This window comes from Canis aureus, chromosome 20, assembly GCF_053574225.1.
Source record: "Canis aureus isolate CA01 chromosome 20, VMU_Caureus_v.1.0, whole genome shotgun sequence".
Taxonomy (NCBI): domain Eukaryota; kingdom Metazoa; phylum Chordata; class Mammalia; order Carnivora; family Canidae; genus Canis; species Canis aureus.
In genome coordinates this window covers 29,580,463-29,598,488 of record NC_135630.1, presented here as the reverse complement: position 1 = coordinate 29,598,488, position 18,026 = coordinate 29,580,463, and the positions used below count along the sequence as shown (strand labels likewise).

General features: G+C 58.3%; 2 protein-coding genes across 17 annotated transcripts in view; one reads left to right on the top strand and one right to left on the bottom strand.

Annotated features, from left to right (window-relative positions):
- Positions 1-8,812, top strand: part of MYO7B (myosin VIIB) — an 86,293-nt gene extending 77,481 nt beyond the window's left edge. For 3 of the 7 annotated variants that reach the window (XM_077861246.1, XM_077861243.1, XM_077861249.1), the window contains 12 exons: positions 508-689; positions 1,569-1,699; positions 1,906-2,055; positions 2,276-2,437; positions 2,848-3,003; positions 3,875-3,980; positions 5,150-5,263; positions 5,575-5,662; positions 6,240-6,346; positions 6,831-7,016; positions 7,324-7,440; positions 7,627-8,812. In XM_077861246.1, the coding sequence (XP_077717372.1) occupies positions 508-689; positions 1,569-1,699; positions 1,906-2,055; positions 2,276-2,437; positions 2,848-3,003; positions 3,875-3,980; positions 5,150-5,263; positions 5,575-5,662; positions 6,240-6,346; positions 6,831-7,016; positions 7,324-7,440; positions 7,627-8,160 (2,033 nt within the window). In that variant the 3' untranslated portion in view covers positions 8,161-8,812. Of the gene's footprint in view, positions 1-507; positions 690-1,568; positions 1,700-1,905; positions 2,056-2,275; positions 2,438-2,847; positions 3,004-3,134; positions 3,827-3,874; positions 3,981-5,149; positions 5,264-5,574; positions 5,663-6,239; positions 6,347-6,830; positions 7,017-7,323; positions 7,441-7,626 lie in introns of those variants that run through there. The other 4 variants (XM_077861248.1, XM_077861247.1, XM_077861245.1 and 1 more) reach the window with 4 other exon arrangements.
- A 671-nt stretch (positions 8,813-9,483) lies between these two features.
- Positions 9,484-18,026, bottom strand: part of LIMS2 (LIM zinc finger domain containing 2) — a 46,016-nt gene continuing 37,473 nt past the window's right edge. For 7 of the 10 annotated variants that reach the window (XM_077861266.1, XM_077861264.1, XM_077861265.1 and 4 more), the window contains exons 5-7: positions 13,935-14,084; positions 13,186-13,336; positions 9,484-10,712 (exon numbers count right to left, since the gene is read on the bottom strand). In XM_077861266.1, the coding sequence (XP_077717392.1) occupies positions 10,233-10,712; positions 13,186-13,336; positions 13,935-14,084 (781 nt within the window). In that variant the 3' untranslated portion in view covers positions 9,484-10,232. Of the gene's footprint in view, positions 10,713-11,286; positions 11,363-11,509; positions 11,559-12,187; positions 12,281-13,185; positions 13,337-13,934; positions 14,085-18,026 lie in introns of all 10 variants that reach the window. The other 3 variants (XM_077861263.1, XM_077861268.1, XM_077861269.1) reach the window with 2 other exon arrangements.

Genomic DNA, 18,026 nt, shown 5'->3' with positions numbered 1-18,026 from the left:
AGCAGATGGTCCAGGGTCACAGACCTTAGGGGTGGGGGACTGAGCCCTGAGCTGGTCTAGGTGTTGGCCACCTTCCCTACAAGCCAGCACTGCAGCAAGAGCTGAGCACCCCTGGGAATTAGGGGGTGCAATGACTGCAAGGACCTCAGGAGGGAGGCGGGTGGCCTACTGGGATGGAGAGAAATGTGTGCTGGGAAACCTCATCCCTGTTGCCCATTACATCTGCCAACTGCCTGAGACAGAGGAGGATGCAGGCTCAGGAGGCCTCACAGCACAGAGAGCAGGTCCCCTGAGGCTGGGGACTGCCCGCCCCTGCCTGCCCGGGCTGTGTGGCCAGGAAGGCCACCACCACTCAGCCTCACAGTGGCCTTGGGCCCACCACTCCGTGTATGGCTTTACTCACCTCCTGAAGGAGACAGACCACAAAATGCCAGCACAGTTTCTGGCCCCTGCAGCGCCCTTGGTAAGTGGTGCTTTCCTGCCCCTGTGTGTGACCTGGAATTGCAGATGACACCACCATCCTGCCCTTCAAGAAGGGGGACCTGCTGATCCTGACAAAGAAGCAGGGGTTGTTGGCCTCTGAGAACTGGACCTTGGGCCAGAACGACAGGACAGGCAAGACGGGGCTGGTGCCCACAGCTTGCCTCTACACCATCCCAACGGTCACCAAGCCCTCGGCACAGCTGATGGTAACTCATATGCTCATCTATTCTCAGCCCAGGCACCTGTGGGCACATGAGGATGAGGCTTGGTTGCTAGCTCAGGGGCTCATACCCCACCTTGTAGAAAGCCAGGAGGTCACCTGGGCGTTAGGTCTGCTCTGCCGCCCCTGTCATCCCTCTGGGGTGACCACGAGCCTGGCACAGTATCTGTGTACTGACCTGCACAGCGCTTGGCACTTCACAGATGCTCCCACTACAGTGTGTCCTGGGAACAAACCCACCCTTTCCCCACTGTCAGCCTTGATTAAACCTGACCCATGGGGGCCCAGGTCTCCCTACCCACAAACCACTCACCCCAGCCCCTAAAGCCAGCTCCACAGAGAGACAGGACAGATAGGCATTCCAGTATTCACATATTGAGTGCCAACCGTGTGCCCCATGCACTACAGCACTGAACACCACAGTGACTCTACCCTCAAGGAGCATTTAGGCAAACAATCGATGGCTAGTGTACAAAGTACCACCAAGAAGAAGCACTGGTTGTTCTGGGAGCGAATAATAGGATAGGGGCTTGCCCTGTCAGCAGGGCATCCCAGAAGAAGTGACATTGTGCTGCGGCCTGAGGCAGGTAGGGAACCGGGCAGGCAGGGGCGGGATGCCCCTGAGAGGTGCCCTGGGGAAGGGGAGCCTCGTGGGTCTGAGAAGCCTCCCTAAGGAACAGGAACAGGCTTGGAGACATTGAGACAGTGGTCATGGGTCACACACAAGGTGACACGAGAGGGGTAGGCCCAGGCCTGTACAACCCTGTGGTCAGCCCCTCCCATGGCACTGGAGCAACCAGGCCAGGAAGGAGCCCACAGGAAGAGCCCTGTGGGCAGTGGAACCCATAGGCCTGTGCCTCTACAGAGTTTGCTGGCCATGTCACCAGAGAAGCGGAAGCTGGCAGCCCAGGAGGTGCAGCCCACAGAGCCACTGCCTGAGGAGCAGCCCAAGGAGAAGCCACACACCCTGGAGGAATTCTCCTACGAGTTCTTTAGGTGCCCACTCAGGCCCCCACCAGGCCCTGCCAGCCCCTCGGTGTTCCCTGAAGTTCACAGGGAAGCCATGGAGGCAGGTGCAGTGTCCACCTGGCCTCTGCGGGGCAAGAGGAGGGCAGGGCGGGGCCTGGGCTCTCCCTCGACAGTACACACATGGGCAGAGAAGGCTTGAGAAAGGCCCTCACACCAGCCACCATCCCTAACAGGGCCCCAGAGAAGGAGACAGTCAGGAGGACCATGTTGCCCCTGGGCCGGACACAGGGCCACCTGTGGGCCCACTCATCCGAGCCACTGCGGCAGCCTCTGCTCAAGCAAGTCCACGCCAATGCCGAGCTCCGGGACCCTGCCTGTCAGATCTTCATTGATATCCTTCCCCGGCCAGCCTGGCCCCGCTCTGTGTCAACCCCGCACGCACAGGCCCCAGCGCCACCCTGTGAAGGGCACGGGCCCCGGGAGCGCAGGGCAGAGGCAGCATCTGCGCACGGGGCTGGTCGGGCCGTGTGGGGCCAGGGCCAGGGCCAGGGCCAGGGCCAGGTCAGAGGTAGCAGGCGGCCAAGCTGGCACATCCTCCTTGACAGCCACACGCATCCTCCGGTACATGGGTGACTACCCATCTCGACAGGCTTGGACCTCCGTGGAGCTCGCCGACCAGATCTTCTCGTTGGCCCTCCAGGAGTCAGCCCTGCGGGATGAGGTCTACTGCCAGATCCTGAAGCAGCTGACACACAACACCACGAGGTCTGCTGGGGACAGGGAGGGCCCGAGGGCACCAGCTCGTGGGGGCCGCCAGCCTGCCCGGCCCTGACAGCAGCACTGAGAAGGCTGCGGCCCTCATCCGTCCTGCGCCTTCTTGGGGGTGGTCAGAGCAGGGAGGGAAACGGACCTGCCTTGGTCCCTGCCTTCTCCCGCCCTTTCTCCTCTGTGACCTGGCCATGTCACGGGCTCTCCAAAGCTCAGTGCCCCCCTCCATAAAACGGGCACGATGGTACCCCCACCCCATTTTATGCATGTGAAAACCTTTGGAGGCATCAGGCCGCTGGGCAGCAGCTTCCTTGGCTGCGGCCTTGGGCGGGCCTCACACCCCATCTGCCCACTGGCCCAGGCCTGTAGAGGATCCTTTCTGAGCTCATAGGCATTTCCGCCTCCAGGTACAGTGAGGAGCGGGGCTGGCAGCTGCTGTGGCTCTGCACTGGCCTCTTCCCCCCGGGAAAGGCGCTGCTGCCTCATGCTCAGAAGTTCGTAGACACGCGGAGGAAGAAGCTATTGGCTCCCGACTGCAGCCGGCGCATCCAGAGGATCCTGAGGTGAGCCTGCCGGCTCCCTGCCCTTTCAGGAGCATCTGCCTATGGATGCTGAGGGGCCCATCTGGCCCTTCCAGGGCTTGTGGTCCAATGGGGACACCTGTCCATGAAACCAGGTTCTGTGTCCTCTCCAGAAGCTGGTGTCCACTTAAGGAGACAGGCCCAGGCCCCCAGCAACCTGCACAGAAGCCAGGAGCGAGGTTCTGAAGGTCTGACAGGCCTGGATGGTCAGTGGATGCTGCTGGCAGGCTGTCTTAGCCATGGGCTCTTCCTACCCTAACAGCTGCCTATTCAGGGCACAGGAGGAGCTGCCTGGAGGCCAGAGTGTGATGTCAATGCCCCAAGCCACCCAACTCCCCACCCAGCCCAGCCAAGGGTGGCCAAGATGGGAGGCCACTCCCTGCCAATCGATGTGGCCAGCCCTCCCATAGTGGGGCAGTTCTTCCTTGGCTGTCTTGATTCTCATCCACGCCACCTGTCCTGTCCAGCTCGGCCTCCTGTGGCTAGGGGAGATAGTGCTTCGGCCATGGTCATGGAGGGGGAACTGGGTGCCCTCAGAGAAGCCCTGCGGAGATGCCCCCACTGTATGAGAATGAGAACCCAGGTCTCCCTGGCACTGGTGCTCTGCCCAGATCCCCTTCCCATGTATGTCCTGGCCTCCCCAGCCTCCTCGGAGCTGCAGGGCACCTGGGAAGTGAGTCCAGGCTGGCCTCTGAGCCTGGAGTGGGGCAGCCCCTCTGTACCCCATCCTCTACTGGGATTGCAGAGTTATTTATTGTTTGTGTCTGGCACATAATTTAGCTTGGAGGTGGTGGCTGGGGCCTGGGCCGGGCTGGGATGGCAGGGTGGCATGCTTAGCGTCATCTCACTCTAGGACAGGACCCCGGAAGCAGCCCCCACACCCAGTGGAGGTGGAGGCCATAGAGCAGAACATCTCTCGCATCTGCCACAAGATCTACTTCCCTAACGACACTAGCGAGGTGAGCCCCTTACCCCACCCCTGCCTGAGTGACTGGCTGCCCAGGCTCTTGGCCTGCAGCCCCCAGCAAAACCTCCCCACCTTGGTTTCCCACGGAGAGCCAAAAGAAGCTGACTGACACTGTTTTCCAAGTTAGAGTAGGCCTCTCACCTTCACTGTCTCCTTCCCCACCCATTAGACATGAACTGAGTGCCCTGCACCCTCAGGTGCTCAAAGCCAGCACAGGGAGTAGCCACCCCAGAAGGGGTGTTGCTAGTGCAGTGGCAAGTCCCAAAGGAATATGGGACACTCTGGGCCAGCACAGAGAGGGGCTGTCCCAGGGGGAAGGTGGGAGCTGTCAGCAGAGCAGGAAGTCAGGAAAGTCTAGAGAAGGCATTCTGGCCAAGGTTCAGGAGTGAAGAGGCCCTAAGGGTGGGCATCGAAGCTGGGTCCTAGGGCAGAGGGCTCCTGTAGGCTTCTGACCCTGTCCTGGGGCATGGAGGAAGAACTGCTGTCATTGGGGCTGCCTGGAGACCCAGCCCCTGTGGGCTGTGGGAGATGGCAGAGGACAGGTGAGAGGGAGAGTCCCTTCGACCCCAGCTGTGGTAGAGAGTCCCCTCCAGCCCAGTGGCAGCAGTGAGGTGCAGAGGAGGGGCCGAAGAGCATGCTCCCTTGCCGGCTCCTCCTCCCCCCACCCGCCCCGCCCCTGGCAGCATGGCCTTTATCATCTTGGAGCCAGTGGGTCCCACAAGGCAAAGTTCCCACAGTCTGGTTACAGGGCTCTCAAACCAAGTTCAAAAGGCTGAGCCTCCTGGGCCCTCAAGACAGTGAACTCTGAACAACATAAGCATCTGCCCAGTTTTCTAGAAGGGAAGGCTAAGGCATGTCCAGACAGTCTTTATTTTTTAAAGATTTATTTATTTATTTGAGAGAGAGCAAGAATACATGAGTGGGGGAGGGGCAGAGAGAGAGAGAATGTCAAGCAGACTCCCACTGAGTGTAGTGGGTGCAGGGCTCTATCCCACGACCCTGAGATCATGACCTGAGCCAAAATCTCAAGTCAAACACTCAACCAACTGAGCCACCCAGGCGCCCCCCGAGCCCGTCCTTAGGAGAAACAGCACCAGGCTGTGAGGGGTCATGCCAGGCGGAGCCTCATCCTGAGACCTTCATGTACTGCTCTCTGCCCAGATGCTGGAGGTGGGCACCTACACTCGGGTGCGAGATGTATGCCAGGGCATCGCCACCAGGCTGCAGCTGTCTTCCTGGGAAGGCTGCAGCCTCTTCATCAAGATTGCTGACAAGGTGCAGTCGGCGGGGTGGGCCAGGGGTGGCGGGAAGGCAGGCAGATGTCTGGGGTATGTGGCATTCTCCCCCGTGTCCTGGGCCAGGCCCCGCACTGCACACAGGCTGGCAGGATAAAAGTCGGTAGGCTTATGGAGCAGCATAATGGGGGGACAGGCCCCCAAGACAGAGAGACCCAACGCTGAGGAGCATGGGGCTTCCCAGGCCATAGATGGGCTGGCTGGACCCAGGTGCTCCGCACCCTCCAGGAGGGCACTCCCCAGAAGCCCTTCTACTGCACACCCCTCTGCCTTCCTCCCCATCCACCCCAGGTCATCAGCCAGAAGGAGGGAGACTTCTTCTTTGACTCCTTGCGGCAAGTGTCTGATTGGGTGAAGAAAAACAAGCCCCAGAAGGAAGGTAAGGGGAGCAGGATAGGGGTGAGGAAGAAGGGATGTGGCTGGGGTAGAAGGGGCAGGGAGAGAGGGGACAGTCTTCCTCCCTGTGCCAGGGTCAGAAGGTTTCCCTGGCACCTGTTGCACGGCCCCTGCCCATTCATTCATTCATTCATTCATTCATTCATTCCCCTTATATCCCCTGAGTCCTGGGTATGGCTAGACCTGGGGCCAAGTCTAGAACAGATGGCTGGATGCAGGGTCATGACGGCTGTGTGTGGGGCTGACTCCCACAGGGAGGTCCGGGAGCATCCCGGCCAGGATGGCCTCTACGCTATCCTGAAGGATGAGGAGGAGATGGGGGTTAGGGAGGAAGAGGGGATGAGGCTTTCCAGCAGGAGAGGCAGCAGGAGCAAACACAGCAGTGATGTAGGGGGGCGAGGTGCATCGAGGCACACGTGCTGCAGGCAGGGTGAGGGGAGGGGGGCAGCAATGCCTCGGCCACAAAAGGGGGTGGGCAGCACAGGTCCAACAGTCTGCTGGGTCACAGGACAGCCTGGGTGCTCAGTAACCCACTCCTCACCCCATCCGCCCCTGCCCAGGGGCGCCCGTGACACTCCCCTACCAGGTGTACTTCATGCGGAAATTGTGGCTCAACGTGACCCCGGGGAAGGATGTGAATGCAGACACCGTACTTCATTACCATCAGGTACCCAGGCAGGCTCCCTCCTCATGGGTATTTGAGTCCAGCTTTGATCCCTCACACACCTGCCCTGAGCGGCAGGAGAGGAGGCAGCAGGCCCACAGCCACCTGGCTCCAGGACACCCCTCTCTGCAGGGGCTTTTGAGGCCCTTAGGCCCCATGTGTGGGCAGTCTGAGCCCCTGAGAGTTCTGCAGCCAGGAGCAGAGGGACAGCAGCCCTCGGGAGGTGACTGACCAGCACCGGCAGCATGATTGCTGAGAAGGGGAGGGGACAGAAGATCCCAACCACACAGGGCAGGCCACCACCTCTATGGCCAGACATCAGGAAGCCCTGCCCTGACTTGGTGGTCATTGCCCCTGCCCGAGACCCTCCCCCATGGGCCTTAGGCTTTGCTGGCTCTGTCTCCTGACCGGGGGTGAGCCAGTACCTCTGCCGCCTAAACTCAGAGGGTTGGGGGCAGCAGCCTAAGCCAATACGTCCATCACCCAGGAGCTGCCCAAGTACCTTCGTGGATTCCACAAGTGTTCACAGGAGGATGCTGTCCACCTGGCCGGCCTCATCTACAAGGCCCAGTTTGACAACAACCGGTCCCAGCTAGCTAGTATCCCCAAGATCCTGAGGGAGCTTGTGCCTGAGAACCTGACACGTCTCATGTCCTCCGAGGAATGGAGAAAGGTCCTTGATGGGTTTGGGGAGGGGGCCCTTGGGTCCATGGGTGCCAGGCCCTGCCTAGGCAAGATGAGCACGTTCTGGACATGGAGGGCATGCTGTGCCTGCAAGTGTCACCCCTTCCCCATGCCGTCCCCAGTACATCAGAGACTGATTCTCTGTGTGTGGAGGACACACCAGGCTCTAGGAGCCCCCCAGTCTGGCCGCAGGCATCGAGGTGCAGCTTTGGACTAGGGCCCCAGGGACCCTGTGCGAAGGCCCTGGTAGGGCACTGGCCCCACTCAGGTGCTCACTGGCCCTTACCATCCCCCAGAACATCCTTCTGGCCTATGACAAGCACAAGGACAAGACAGTAGAGGAGGCCAAGGTGGCGTTCCTCAAGGGGATCTGCCGGTGGCCCACATTTGGGTCTGCCTTCTTCGAGGTGAAGGTAGGCCTCACACAGCCCTGCCCCCAGCAGCCTGAGTGTCTCTTTAAATACACGCCAGGGGAGGGCCTGGCCACCTGGCCTGGAAGGAGGAGGTGTGCACGTGAGTGCACGTGTGTGTCCCAGGGAGGTGGCCCCCGGGCTTCCCCGGCTGGGCTGTGACCATTGTGCCCACCCCACCCTCCCCAGCAAACCTCGGAGCCTTCCTACCCAGACATCATCCTCATCGCCATCAACCGGCACGGGGTTCTGCTTATCCACCCCAAGACCAAGGTAGCAGCAGGGCCCCGGGGGGGGGCAGGTCCAATTACCCTGCACAGGTGGTATCCCCTGCCCTCCTGTCCCCCCTCACATGGCTCCCCGGGCTCTGGAGGACCCCAGGACAAGCTCCTTCCTAGGGCGCCTAGGACCCCTGGGCTTCAGCTGTGTCCTACTCCCCCTGGCCCACTCTGTCCCCAGGAGCTGCTCACCACCTACCCCTTCACCAAGATCTCCAGCTGGAGCAGCGGCAGCACCTACTTCCACATGGCACTGGGGAGCCTGGCCCGGGGCAGCCGCCTGCTGTGTGAAACCTCTCTGGTGAGTCCCAGGTCCCTTCCCCTCATCCAGACCTACAGGACGCGGAGGCCCCAGGGACTACGTTTCCCCAACCCTGACCCCAGACTGCCACCAGGCAAGTCGCTCCCTGTGAGGGCCTGGCTTCCTGTGCCCAGGGTGAGCTAGGCCAGGCAGGGCCGTCAGAGTCTGGAAGGAGGAGCAGCAAGGAAAAGGCTGGGAGTGTCAGCCAGGGATCATGAGGGAAGGCCTGGCGTGGGCCCTGTGGTCCTGGGCACTCTGAGGAGGGAGGCAGACTCTGTTCTCAGCAGCAGGAACCCTGTTTGCACGTCACCTCCCTGTACAGGGTGTCCTTGAGGCCGAAGGGAGGCACTGCCACTGCACCTCACAGCCTCCAACCCCCCTTCCCCTGTCCAGGGCTACAAGATGGATGACCTGCTGACCTCGTATGTGCAGCAGCTCCTGAGCGCCATGAACAAGCAGCGGGGCTCCCAGACCCCGGCCCTGGCTGATCCTTAGCACTGGGAGCTGACCTGCCCACTCACTTCCCCTCCCCAGTCTGGGGTCCTCGTGGCACTTGCCTAGTACGACTCCTTGGCCCAGGGCCTACACTCTGCAGACAGCCCTCTCATGCTGCTCTCCCCCCAGAACACAGCTCCACTACCCTCAGCACACCAGGCAGGTCTCCTCTCCTGAAGGTGTGACCATGGAGGCCAAAGTGGGGAGCCCAGGACAGGGCTGGGAGTATCGGGCTCCAGGCTGATGAGTGGATGGCTGAAAGGACTCCCCCAAGAACGTTCAATAAAAATTCCTGAAGCAGTGTGCAGTGTGCTAGTGAGAGAAGGTGGAGCAGGAGGGTCAGGTGGGCAGGAGGCCTAGGAGGCACTGGCCAGCAAAAGGACTCTTCCAGAAAAAGCAAGTCACATTGTGACTTCTCTGGGGACACCCGGATGACAACCCCATTCTCAGAGAATGACTTCATCCGTTTCTCTCTCCTCCCTTCCTCTCCCTTCCCCCTCCCTTCCTCCCTCCTCTTCCTGTGAGGCCCCCCAGCATACCTTTCTCCTTCCCTCATGGGGCACTGGGATACATGACCGCTGCCGGGAGGGCCTGGGGTGGGTGCGGCCAGGCCTGCCTGCTCTCTGGTTGCTGGCTTCATGCTAAGGCCAGTGCCCAGGCAGGAGCAGAGCTGGATGCAGGGCCTTAGCGGCCTGGGGTCATCCCCACCATGCTGGCCCGCTCCATCCTACCCACCCATCCTGCCCACCCAGCCAGCCTTCATGGACTGAGGGTTTCTGGCTGGACTTGTTTCCAAGGCCTGACAGCAGCCTGCCCCTGAGAACAAGGACTGGATCCCAACTGGACCTCTCTGTCACCTGTCTTGTATGGTGTCTGCTTCTCTAAGCATTCAACACCCTCAAAGCAGTATGTCCACAGGGGCTGCTGCCTCACGTCCTCACTCTCATGTCAAAAACCAAGCAAGCCATGTGGTCGTGTAAATAAGCCTTCATTCATTGTGCAAGCACCACATCCTGTGCTAGCCACGGAGGAACTGTCCTCCCTGGAGGGTCGGAATGAGCCACCCACCCACCCGGAAGTGAGTGGGAGGATGAGCCTCCCACTACCTTCTGCCCCCTGGCCAGCTGCACCCAGAGGATCAGCATGTGCCCTTGTGGAGGGAGCAGGGAGCCTGAGGTGCTATGGGGACCACAGAGGGGCTTGGGGGAACCACAGTGGCTGCTGGCCCAGAGTGGAGTAGCCAAGGCCGGATTTCAGGAAGGAGGCTTCCTGAGTGACAACAAGGGTGGGGGTGGAGTCCTTGTCCCTCCTGATGATTTGAGGGGTACAGTGGCAAGATTTACCGACACGGTTTAAGCACAAGGATCCTAATTGTTTGCGTGAGCATGTGGCCAAGGGTGAAAGGGTGGTCGCCAGAGGCCCCCATCCTCATGGTCAGGGTCACAGGGCTGGAGCAGCCGCCTGGCTGTGGCCCCCCAGGGCCATTTGTGGAGAGTGGGACCACCTTGGGGTGGAAGCTGGTCAAGCTCCCACGCAGGAGGACGTGAGCTGCCGGGTGCCCCTGCAGGAGTGGGACAGATCAGGACGAGCAAGGCTGGGAGCAGTGGCCCATGACCAGGGCCAGGAGACCCCAGGCGCTGAGGCTCCCATGTCCCCAGAGGACCTAGAGCTAAGGCTTGTGGGCACAGGCCTGTTCTAGGCTCAAGGCCCCTGCATCTGCCCTATGCCTTTGTAGAAGGAAAGAGAGGAGCCCATAGCAAGGGAGAGAAGAAAGGCCTGGGGAGGAGACAGAGATGAGGGATTAGGGGTAAAAGGGGGGTTAGTGAGCAAAGAGAATGGGGAGGAGAGGGAAGAGGGGAAGAACCGGTGGATGGGGGAGGGAGGGAAGGAGAAGAGATGAGGGGGGAAGAAGAGGGGAGGAAAGAAGGAAGGAAGGGGAGGCCACAGACAGGGAGCAGAGATGCGGAGTGGAGGCAGCAATGGGAAGGGGCACCAGGAGCAGGGTCACTAGCAGGTAGGGGGCCATGGAGGCAGAGGGCAGGCAGGAGGTCCCTCAGGCGGAGTTGAGGCCCACGGACTTGGGGTGGGCCTTGCGGGCAGCCAGCTCCGACAGCTTCTTCAGCCGCTTCTTCAGCTCCAATGGAAACTTCTCGTAGCATCTCTTGCACACGGGCTTCATGTCGAACTCCACAAACTTGTTCCTGGGGAGGAGGTCCAGCAGTCAGGAGGGCTCCTGGCCCCACCAAGTCAGGCTCTGCAGAAGCAGAGCCCCAGCCCCTAGCAGTCCAGGTTGCGGGGTGAGCTTCCAGCCAGAGGTCACGGAGGATGAGGAAACAGGCTGCCAAGCCTCCTTTCCCTCCCAGAAGCTTCTGATACTCCAGAACCATCCATAACTCCCCGCTGTCCTCAGAAACTCGGGTTCTGTCTCACCTCACAACTCCAGCCACTCTGCACCTCCTGTGGCTTCCTGGAGGAGCCAGTGGTTGGACTCCTTGGCTTCAAATGTGCTGTTCCCTGAGCAGAATGCCCTTCCCTCGCCAGAGCCCAGTGTCTTTGCTGGTGTATTGGAGGCTCGCCTCCCCCCAACCCTCACGATGTCCTGGGGGCCCTGGCAGCCCCAGGCCCCGACCACAGCAGGCTTTCTGGAAAAGCCTGATGAAGAGCCCAGGGGAAGCCCACTCAAATGTGAGCTCCCATGGCAGGCTCCAGGAGGAAGACACGGTGCAGTCCCCTGTCTGCCCACACTGGGCCCCCCAGAAGGCCGGCACCACTTACTTCAGGGTGAGCTTGCTGTTGCAGGTGGAACAGGAGAAGCAATTCACACACCAGGCCTTGTTGAGGGCTGACACCACTGCGAGGGGCAGAGGCAGGCAGGCTCAGCAGGCCCAGGCTGGGTGGAACCAGCTGGGCCTGCAGCTGCAGGACTCACGTGCCAGAGGGAGAGCAGACACATGCAGGGGGGCAAGGGGGGCACAGGCCAGGGACAGAGGATCCTTACCATCGCCCTCAATCACATGGCTGCAGTTATAGCAGACGTCCCCAAAGAGCTGTGGACGTAGCAGGTGTCAAACTTGTGGTGGGCAGTCACGCCCTGGCGCAGGGCCAAGGCTGCCACCGACCCCCATCCCACCCCCCCAACAGCTGCTCTCAAGCATCCTCCTCAGACTCCTGGGCCCCTCCTGCCAGGGTGCAGCCTCAGGCCTGAAGTGAGGGCACCCCTGGCTCAACAGAATCACCACCCTGGGACAGACCGCAGGCTGAGGCATTGCTCCTGGGGAGAACCCCACTACCCCTGCTGGGGTCCATGAGAGGGCACGCCCCAGGGCCTAGCCCCTGACCTCTGTGGCACAGCCACTGGGCAGCTCTGCAGACTGGGAGGGAGGAGGACGGCGGCACCATCACTCCCATGAAGCTAGGATGCCCACGGCCCTCTCATTCGGTTCCCACAGCACGTCGGGGCCAGAGTCTCCCAGGACGCCCAGCACACGGCCTGGCCTTGGCACCCAGCACAGGCTCTGAAGGGGCCACCCTGGTCCTCTCGTGCCCCAATGGGTGCTGGCTGTGTGCCAGCCACTCATGCCACCTCGCCTCCCTGAAGGCCCCCACTGCCCCCGGCCGCCCCCTGGCCCCGGGCTTCACAGGCCCTGCCCGTCCACTGTCTGCCCCCAGGCCCCACCTGGTTGTAATGGGTCTCACAGTAGGCCAGGCCCTTCTTCTCATAGTGCCGGTGCCCCAGGAACGGCTTCTCACACTTGGCGCAGACAAAGTGCTGAGAGGAGAGGGGGTAGCAGGGCAGCTGAGGGCTGGAGCGACCACCCCAGGAGGTGGAGGGCCACCCTGGAGTCAGAACTGGCAGGCGGCATGGACCTGCATGGACTGCCCGCAAGGCAGCCAACCCCACTCCTTTCCTAATGCTCAGTGACCCAGCACCATCCTGTCCAGAGCTGCTCTTACCTGCCGCAACCTCAGTGCCAGCTGCCGCGTGCTGGTGAGGTACCTGTGGCAGGGTGGCCCTCTGGGGGGCCTGCTCTGTTATGAGCATGGTGCCTGCCTGTGTCAGGGGCATCCCCTACAAGCCCCGGAGCCACTGAGCAGCGTCTTCCCATTCACATGGTGTGTGGGGATCTGCCCTCCTCACCAGGCTCGGGGCCAGGGCCTGCATCGGAAGCCTCCCAAAGAAGCCACCCATGGCAGGGCTTCTGGGGGACAGACTAGTCAGGGCCCCAGGGAACACAAGCCTCCCTTCCAATGAGTGTCTGCAAGGCCATCGGAGCCCACAGCGTGGAGGCGAGTGTTCCAGGTGCCCCAGGCACACACACCTGAGGAGCTCTACCAGCAGGTGTGCCCAGCTTCTGTATCTACATGAGGCTGTACACAGCCAGTTCTGTCAACCATAATGCCAGATGGTGCCTTTAGGCAGACTGTCCCCAAAGTTTTCTCGTGACTTCGGAATCTTCTAGAAGGCCAGGAGGGGAGAGGAAAGTAGGTGGATGCAGCTGCCTGACCGTGGTCTGTGCCTTAGGTCTACTGGCTCCTGCGGAGGCCAGGGACAAGGAGGGGCAGCACCAGAGGAAGAAGCAAGCAGAGTGGCCTGGCAGTGGGAGTGTGGAGGAGCTGCAGGGCCGGACTCCAAATATAACAGTGAGCCCACCGCCACCTCCTGGCCTCGCTCACCTCCACATGCCACTGCTTGCCCAACGCGTTGACCACACGGCCTTCGATGGGCCGGCGGCAGGCCCCACAGATAGGGACGCCCATTTTGTCATGGCAGGGCAGGCAATACAGCTCTCCCTTCAGCTCTCGGGCCTCTGCGGTCAGCTCCTTCCTGGAAGATAGAGCAGAGCCCCAGGTGACACCCCTGCCCCTCTTCAGGGCTTGCACTGGCACGGGCAGGTCCCCCTGGCCCCTCCAGCCCTGGGGAGCAGCTTCTGGAGAGGCGCCTCTCTGGTCCAATAGAGTGCCTGGAGCAGACGGCTCTTTGATCCCTGGTCCCTTCGAGGACTTCCTGTGCCCCAGACAGGCCCCAGGGCACAAGATTCCTGCACAGGCCTCTCAGAAGGCCGCCTGTGTTGTGCATTGTCAGGCCCTCTGAGAAGCAGATCTGTTCTCTGGCCCCTCTGCACCAGACTGAGTGTCTGGGGCATGCACGAGGGATCCTCTGCAGGATCCCCTCCACCCTGCCCTCGCCCTCCAAGTGTTTGATTCCTTCAACCCAGCGTCCTGGGGCCCAACCCTCCCTCACCTTGTCTCCAGCGGGGCCTCATGCAAGTGCTCCCTGAACACTGGAGAAAGGTGTTTCCTGCGGTGATGCTTCTACCTCCACCCTGCACCCCCTTTCCAACTGGTCCACCCACCCTGTTCCATCACTGCCCCGGGAGGGGGGCACCCACCCGGCTCACCACCTGCCCCTCTTACACACATACCCGCAGTGGGTGCAACTGAAGTGGTCCGGGTGGTAGGCGTCGTTCTTGAACATAAGGGGTTGCTCATCAATGACCAGATGGCACCGCTGACAGACATACTTGCCCAGGCCCTTGGCCTTCTCTCGGTTGTGACAAGGCCGGCACAGGTGCCTGTGGGAAGTGAGGCAGGTGTAAGGGCCAACTATCTGTTCCCCCTCTTCCTTGCCAGACAGCATGGTCCACCTCTTGGGAGAAGAGCCCCGGGGACTCCCGCCTGCAGCTTTAACAATGCCTCTAAGCCTCGAGAGGCTTGGCCAGTGGTCCACAAGAGCAAGCTAACTAATCCTGCGGCCAGGAAGTCTACAGATGTGCCCTCTACAAAGGGGGTCCTGCAAAAAATGACTAGAAAGAATTTGGTATTTGCTGTCTTTGGATGGCAGAGCAAATGTGGAGTTTTCTACTCCCTGCTTTTTCTGAGCCTAGAACATCATATGGAATAGAGTGGACATTTCATTGCCATTTGCTGAAAAATTAACTTTATTTTTCAAATGTCTTTGAACATGGGTGCATGAGTAAATCATGACTATCAGCTTGAAAACCCTGCTGTGCCCAGCATAGTGGCCAAGGGTGCACACCCCCTTCCTTTGGGGTCTCTCAGACAAAGAGGGACCCATACATCTACAGGCTTTCTGTATCCAGAGACAAGCACAGCTGTGTCAGATGGAGGACCCCAAACCCAGGAACTATCATTACAGAGTCTTTTTTGTAAAGACCTCATAGTAATTTCTGATGCTACTCCTTGCATTGGGCAACAGCTGTGTTCTCTATTAAGGGAGAAATCAACATGGTTTCTGTTTCCTTGTGCCTCAACGATGGCAGGAATTTACATGCAGCGTCCCAAGCAAAGATGTACAAGGCCCCAATGCATTACTCCCATCCCCACCTGCCACCTCATCTGTAAGCAGTCCTGATGCATCCGGGCCCTCCCCTCCTGCCTTCCCAGGCGCCCATCCATGGGGAGGCTCTCTACCCCTCAGCAGCCTCCATGGGGACCTAATACCCACAGTCAGCCTCTTTTATAGGCAGATCAAGGAATCTAGTTCAGAGATCAACTCTCAGACTCAGGATCCTGCAAGTAGGTATGATGGACAGATCCTAGATGCCAGGGAGGCCAACTCACTGTCCACAGCCTCGGCTACATGCCTGCCACCTCACCTGGTTCTGGACTCCCCACAGCGTAACACTGCCGGCTGCCTGCCTTATGCATGTCTCATCTCCCCAGCTTGTGTGAAGGCCAAGGGGCCAAATGAGTGCCCAGGAGCCACTTGGTAAGCTGCTGACTGGCTCCAGGCTGTGCCCCACACAAGGTAGCCCCTTAAGCTGAGTCTGCGGTACATGAGTGAATGAATGATTGTAAAAGAGAGGAAGGAGAGACAGTGGGTATCATCTCCCCTGACAATACAGCCAGGCCAGAACTAGGAGTCGGGCCCCTCAGCAGGGCCCCCTGGCTCCACCTACCCACGGGACACAGACGGGCCTGTCGTTGCTGCAGTCTTCATCTCCCTGACCAAGGCTTTGTGCCTTCAGTCTCCGGAACCCTGTGCCTACCCCACTCACCCAGACACCCAGATCCCCCCGCCACAGCAGGCCCAAGCAGAGCTGCGCCCCCAAACCCCCAGCCACCAGACCTCTGTGGTTTACCCTCTCCACATCACACCCGCCACCTGCTTGTGTCTCTGTCACACACACAGCATTTATTCCCTATGACTCCACTCCCAATTTTGGTGACTACTCTTAGCATTAGGACAACACTCAAGCCGAATGGAATAACTTTTGTTTCAAAGCTACAGAAATTAGCACAACTCCACAGAATTCTGCTACAACAGTCGATTCCCTCACAGCTACTGTCAGCAACCACCCAACAACAGGAATAGCCAGGCAGAGAGCCTTGTTTCAAATTCATGTGAGCCGGTCCTTCCAGATCTCCATGGGGAGTGGCACAGGGGAGCACCCAGGCCCTGATCACACACTTGCAAACTCCACTGGCTTCCAGCAGAGACCAAATCAAGGAGCCCTGCACCCCACAAGAAACCCCAGATAAGAAACGTCTTTTCCTTTTTTTTTTTTTTTTAAGATTTAGTTGATTTATATTAGAGCGAGAGAAGGAGAAGCAGGCTTCTTGCTGAGCAGGGAGCCTCGCTGAGCAGGACTTGATTCCAGGACTCCGAGACCATGACCTGAGCTGAAGGCCGACACGTAACTGACTGAGCCACCAGGTGCTCTGGGAAGCATCTTTTCAGCAGACCTGATCCCAGCACCAAATCCAAAGACAATCTGCAGAATTTTTTTCTTGGTAGAATGAAGATGGAACCTAAGAATTCTGGCATCAAGGTGCAACAGAAAAACTGGAACAAACCAAAACTAACACACACAAATCTTAAGTTTTGGAGTGACACATGCTTGGGCACAATTCTTTTTTTTTTTTAATAATAAATTTATTTTTTATTGGTGTTCAATTTGCCAACATACAGAATAACACCCAGTGCTCATCCCGTCAAGTGCCCCCCTCAGTGCCCGTCACCCCTTCACGCTCACCCCCCGTCCTCCTCCCCTCCCACCACCCCTAGTTCGTTTCCCAGAGTTAGGAGTCTTTATGTTCTGTCTCCCTTTCTGATATTTCCCACACATTTCTTCTCCCTTCTCTTATATTCCCTTTCACTATTATTTATATTCCCCAAATGAATGAGACCATATGATGTTTGTCCTTCTCCGATTGACTTACTTCACTCAGCATAATACCCTCCAGTTCCATCCACGTCGAAGTAAATGGTGGGTATTTGTCGTTTCTAATGGCTGAGGAATATTCCATTGTATACATAAACCACATCTTCTTTATCCATTCATCTTTCGATGGACACCGAGGCTCCTTCCACATTTGGCTATTGTGGACATTGCTGCTAGAAACATCGGGGTGCAGGTGTCCTGGCGTTTCATTGCATCTGTATCTTTGGGGTAAATCCCCAGCAGTGCAATTGCTGGGTCGTAGGGCAGGTCTATTTTTAACTCTTTGAGGAACCTCCACACAGTTTTCCAGAGTGGCTGCACCAGTTCACATCCCCACCAACAGTGTAGGAGGGTTCCCTTTTCTCCGCATCCTCTCCAACACTTGTGGTTTCCTGCCTTGTTAATTTTCCCCATTCTCACTGGTGTGAGGTGGTATCTCAGTGTGGTTTTGATTTGTATTTCCCTAATGGCAAGTGATGCAGAGCATTTTCTCATGTGCGTGTTGGCCATGTCTATGTCTTCCTCCGTGAGATTTCTGTTCATGTCTTTTGCCCATTTCATGATTGGATTGTTTGTTTCTTTGCTGTTGAGTTTTTTTTTAAATATTTTTATTTATTTATTCATGAGAGACACAGAGAGAGAGGCAGAGACACAAGCAGAGGGAGAAGCAGGCTCTATGCAGGGAGCCTGATGTGGGACTCAATCCTGGGACTCCAGGATCATGCCCTGGGCTGAAGGCAGGCGCTAAACCGCTGAGCCACCCAGGTGTCTCTTTGCTGTTGAGTTTAAGAAGTTCTTTATAGATCTTGGAAACTAGCCCTTTATCTGATGTGTCATTTGCAAATATCTTCTCCCATTCTGCAGGTTGTCTTTGAGTTTTGTTGACTGTATCCTTTGCTGTGCAAAAGCTTCTTACCTTGATGAAGTCCCAATAGTTCATTTTTGCTTTTGTTTCTTTTGCCTTCGTGGACGTATCTTGCAAGAAGTTACTGTGGCCGAGTTCAAAAAGGGTGTTGCCTGTGTTCTCCTCTAGGATTTTGATGGAATCTTGTCTCACATTTAGATCTTTCATCCATTTTGAGTTTATCTTTGTGTCTGGTGCAAGAGAGTGGTCTAGTTTCATTCTTCTGCATGTGGATGTCCAATTTTCCCAGCACCATTTATTGAAGAGACTGTCTTTATTCCAGTGGATAGTCTTTCCTGCTTTATCGAAAATAGTTGAACATAAAGTTCAGGGTCCACTTCTGGGTTCTCTATTCTGTTCCACTGATCTATGTGTCTGTTTTTGTGCCAGTACCACACTGTCTTGATGACCACAGCTTTGTAGTA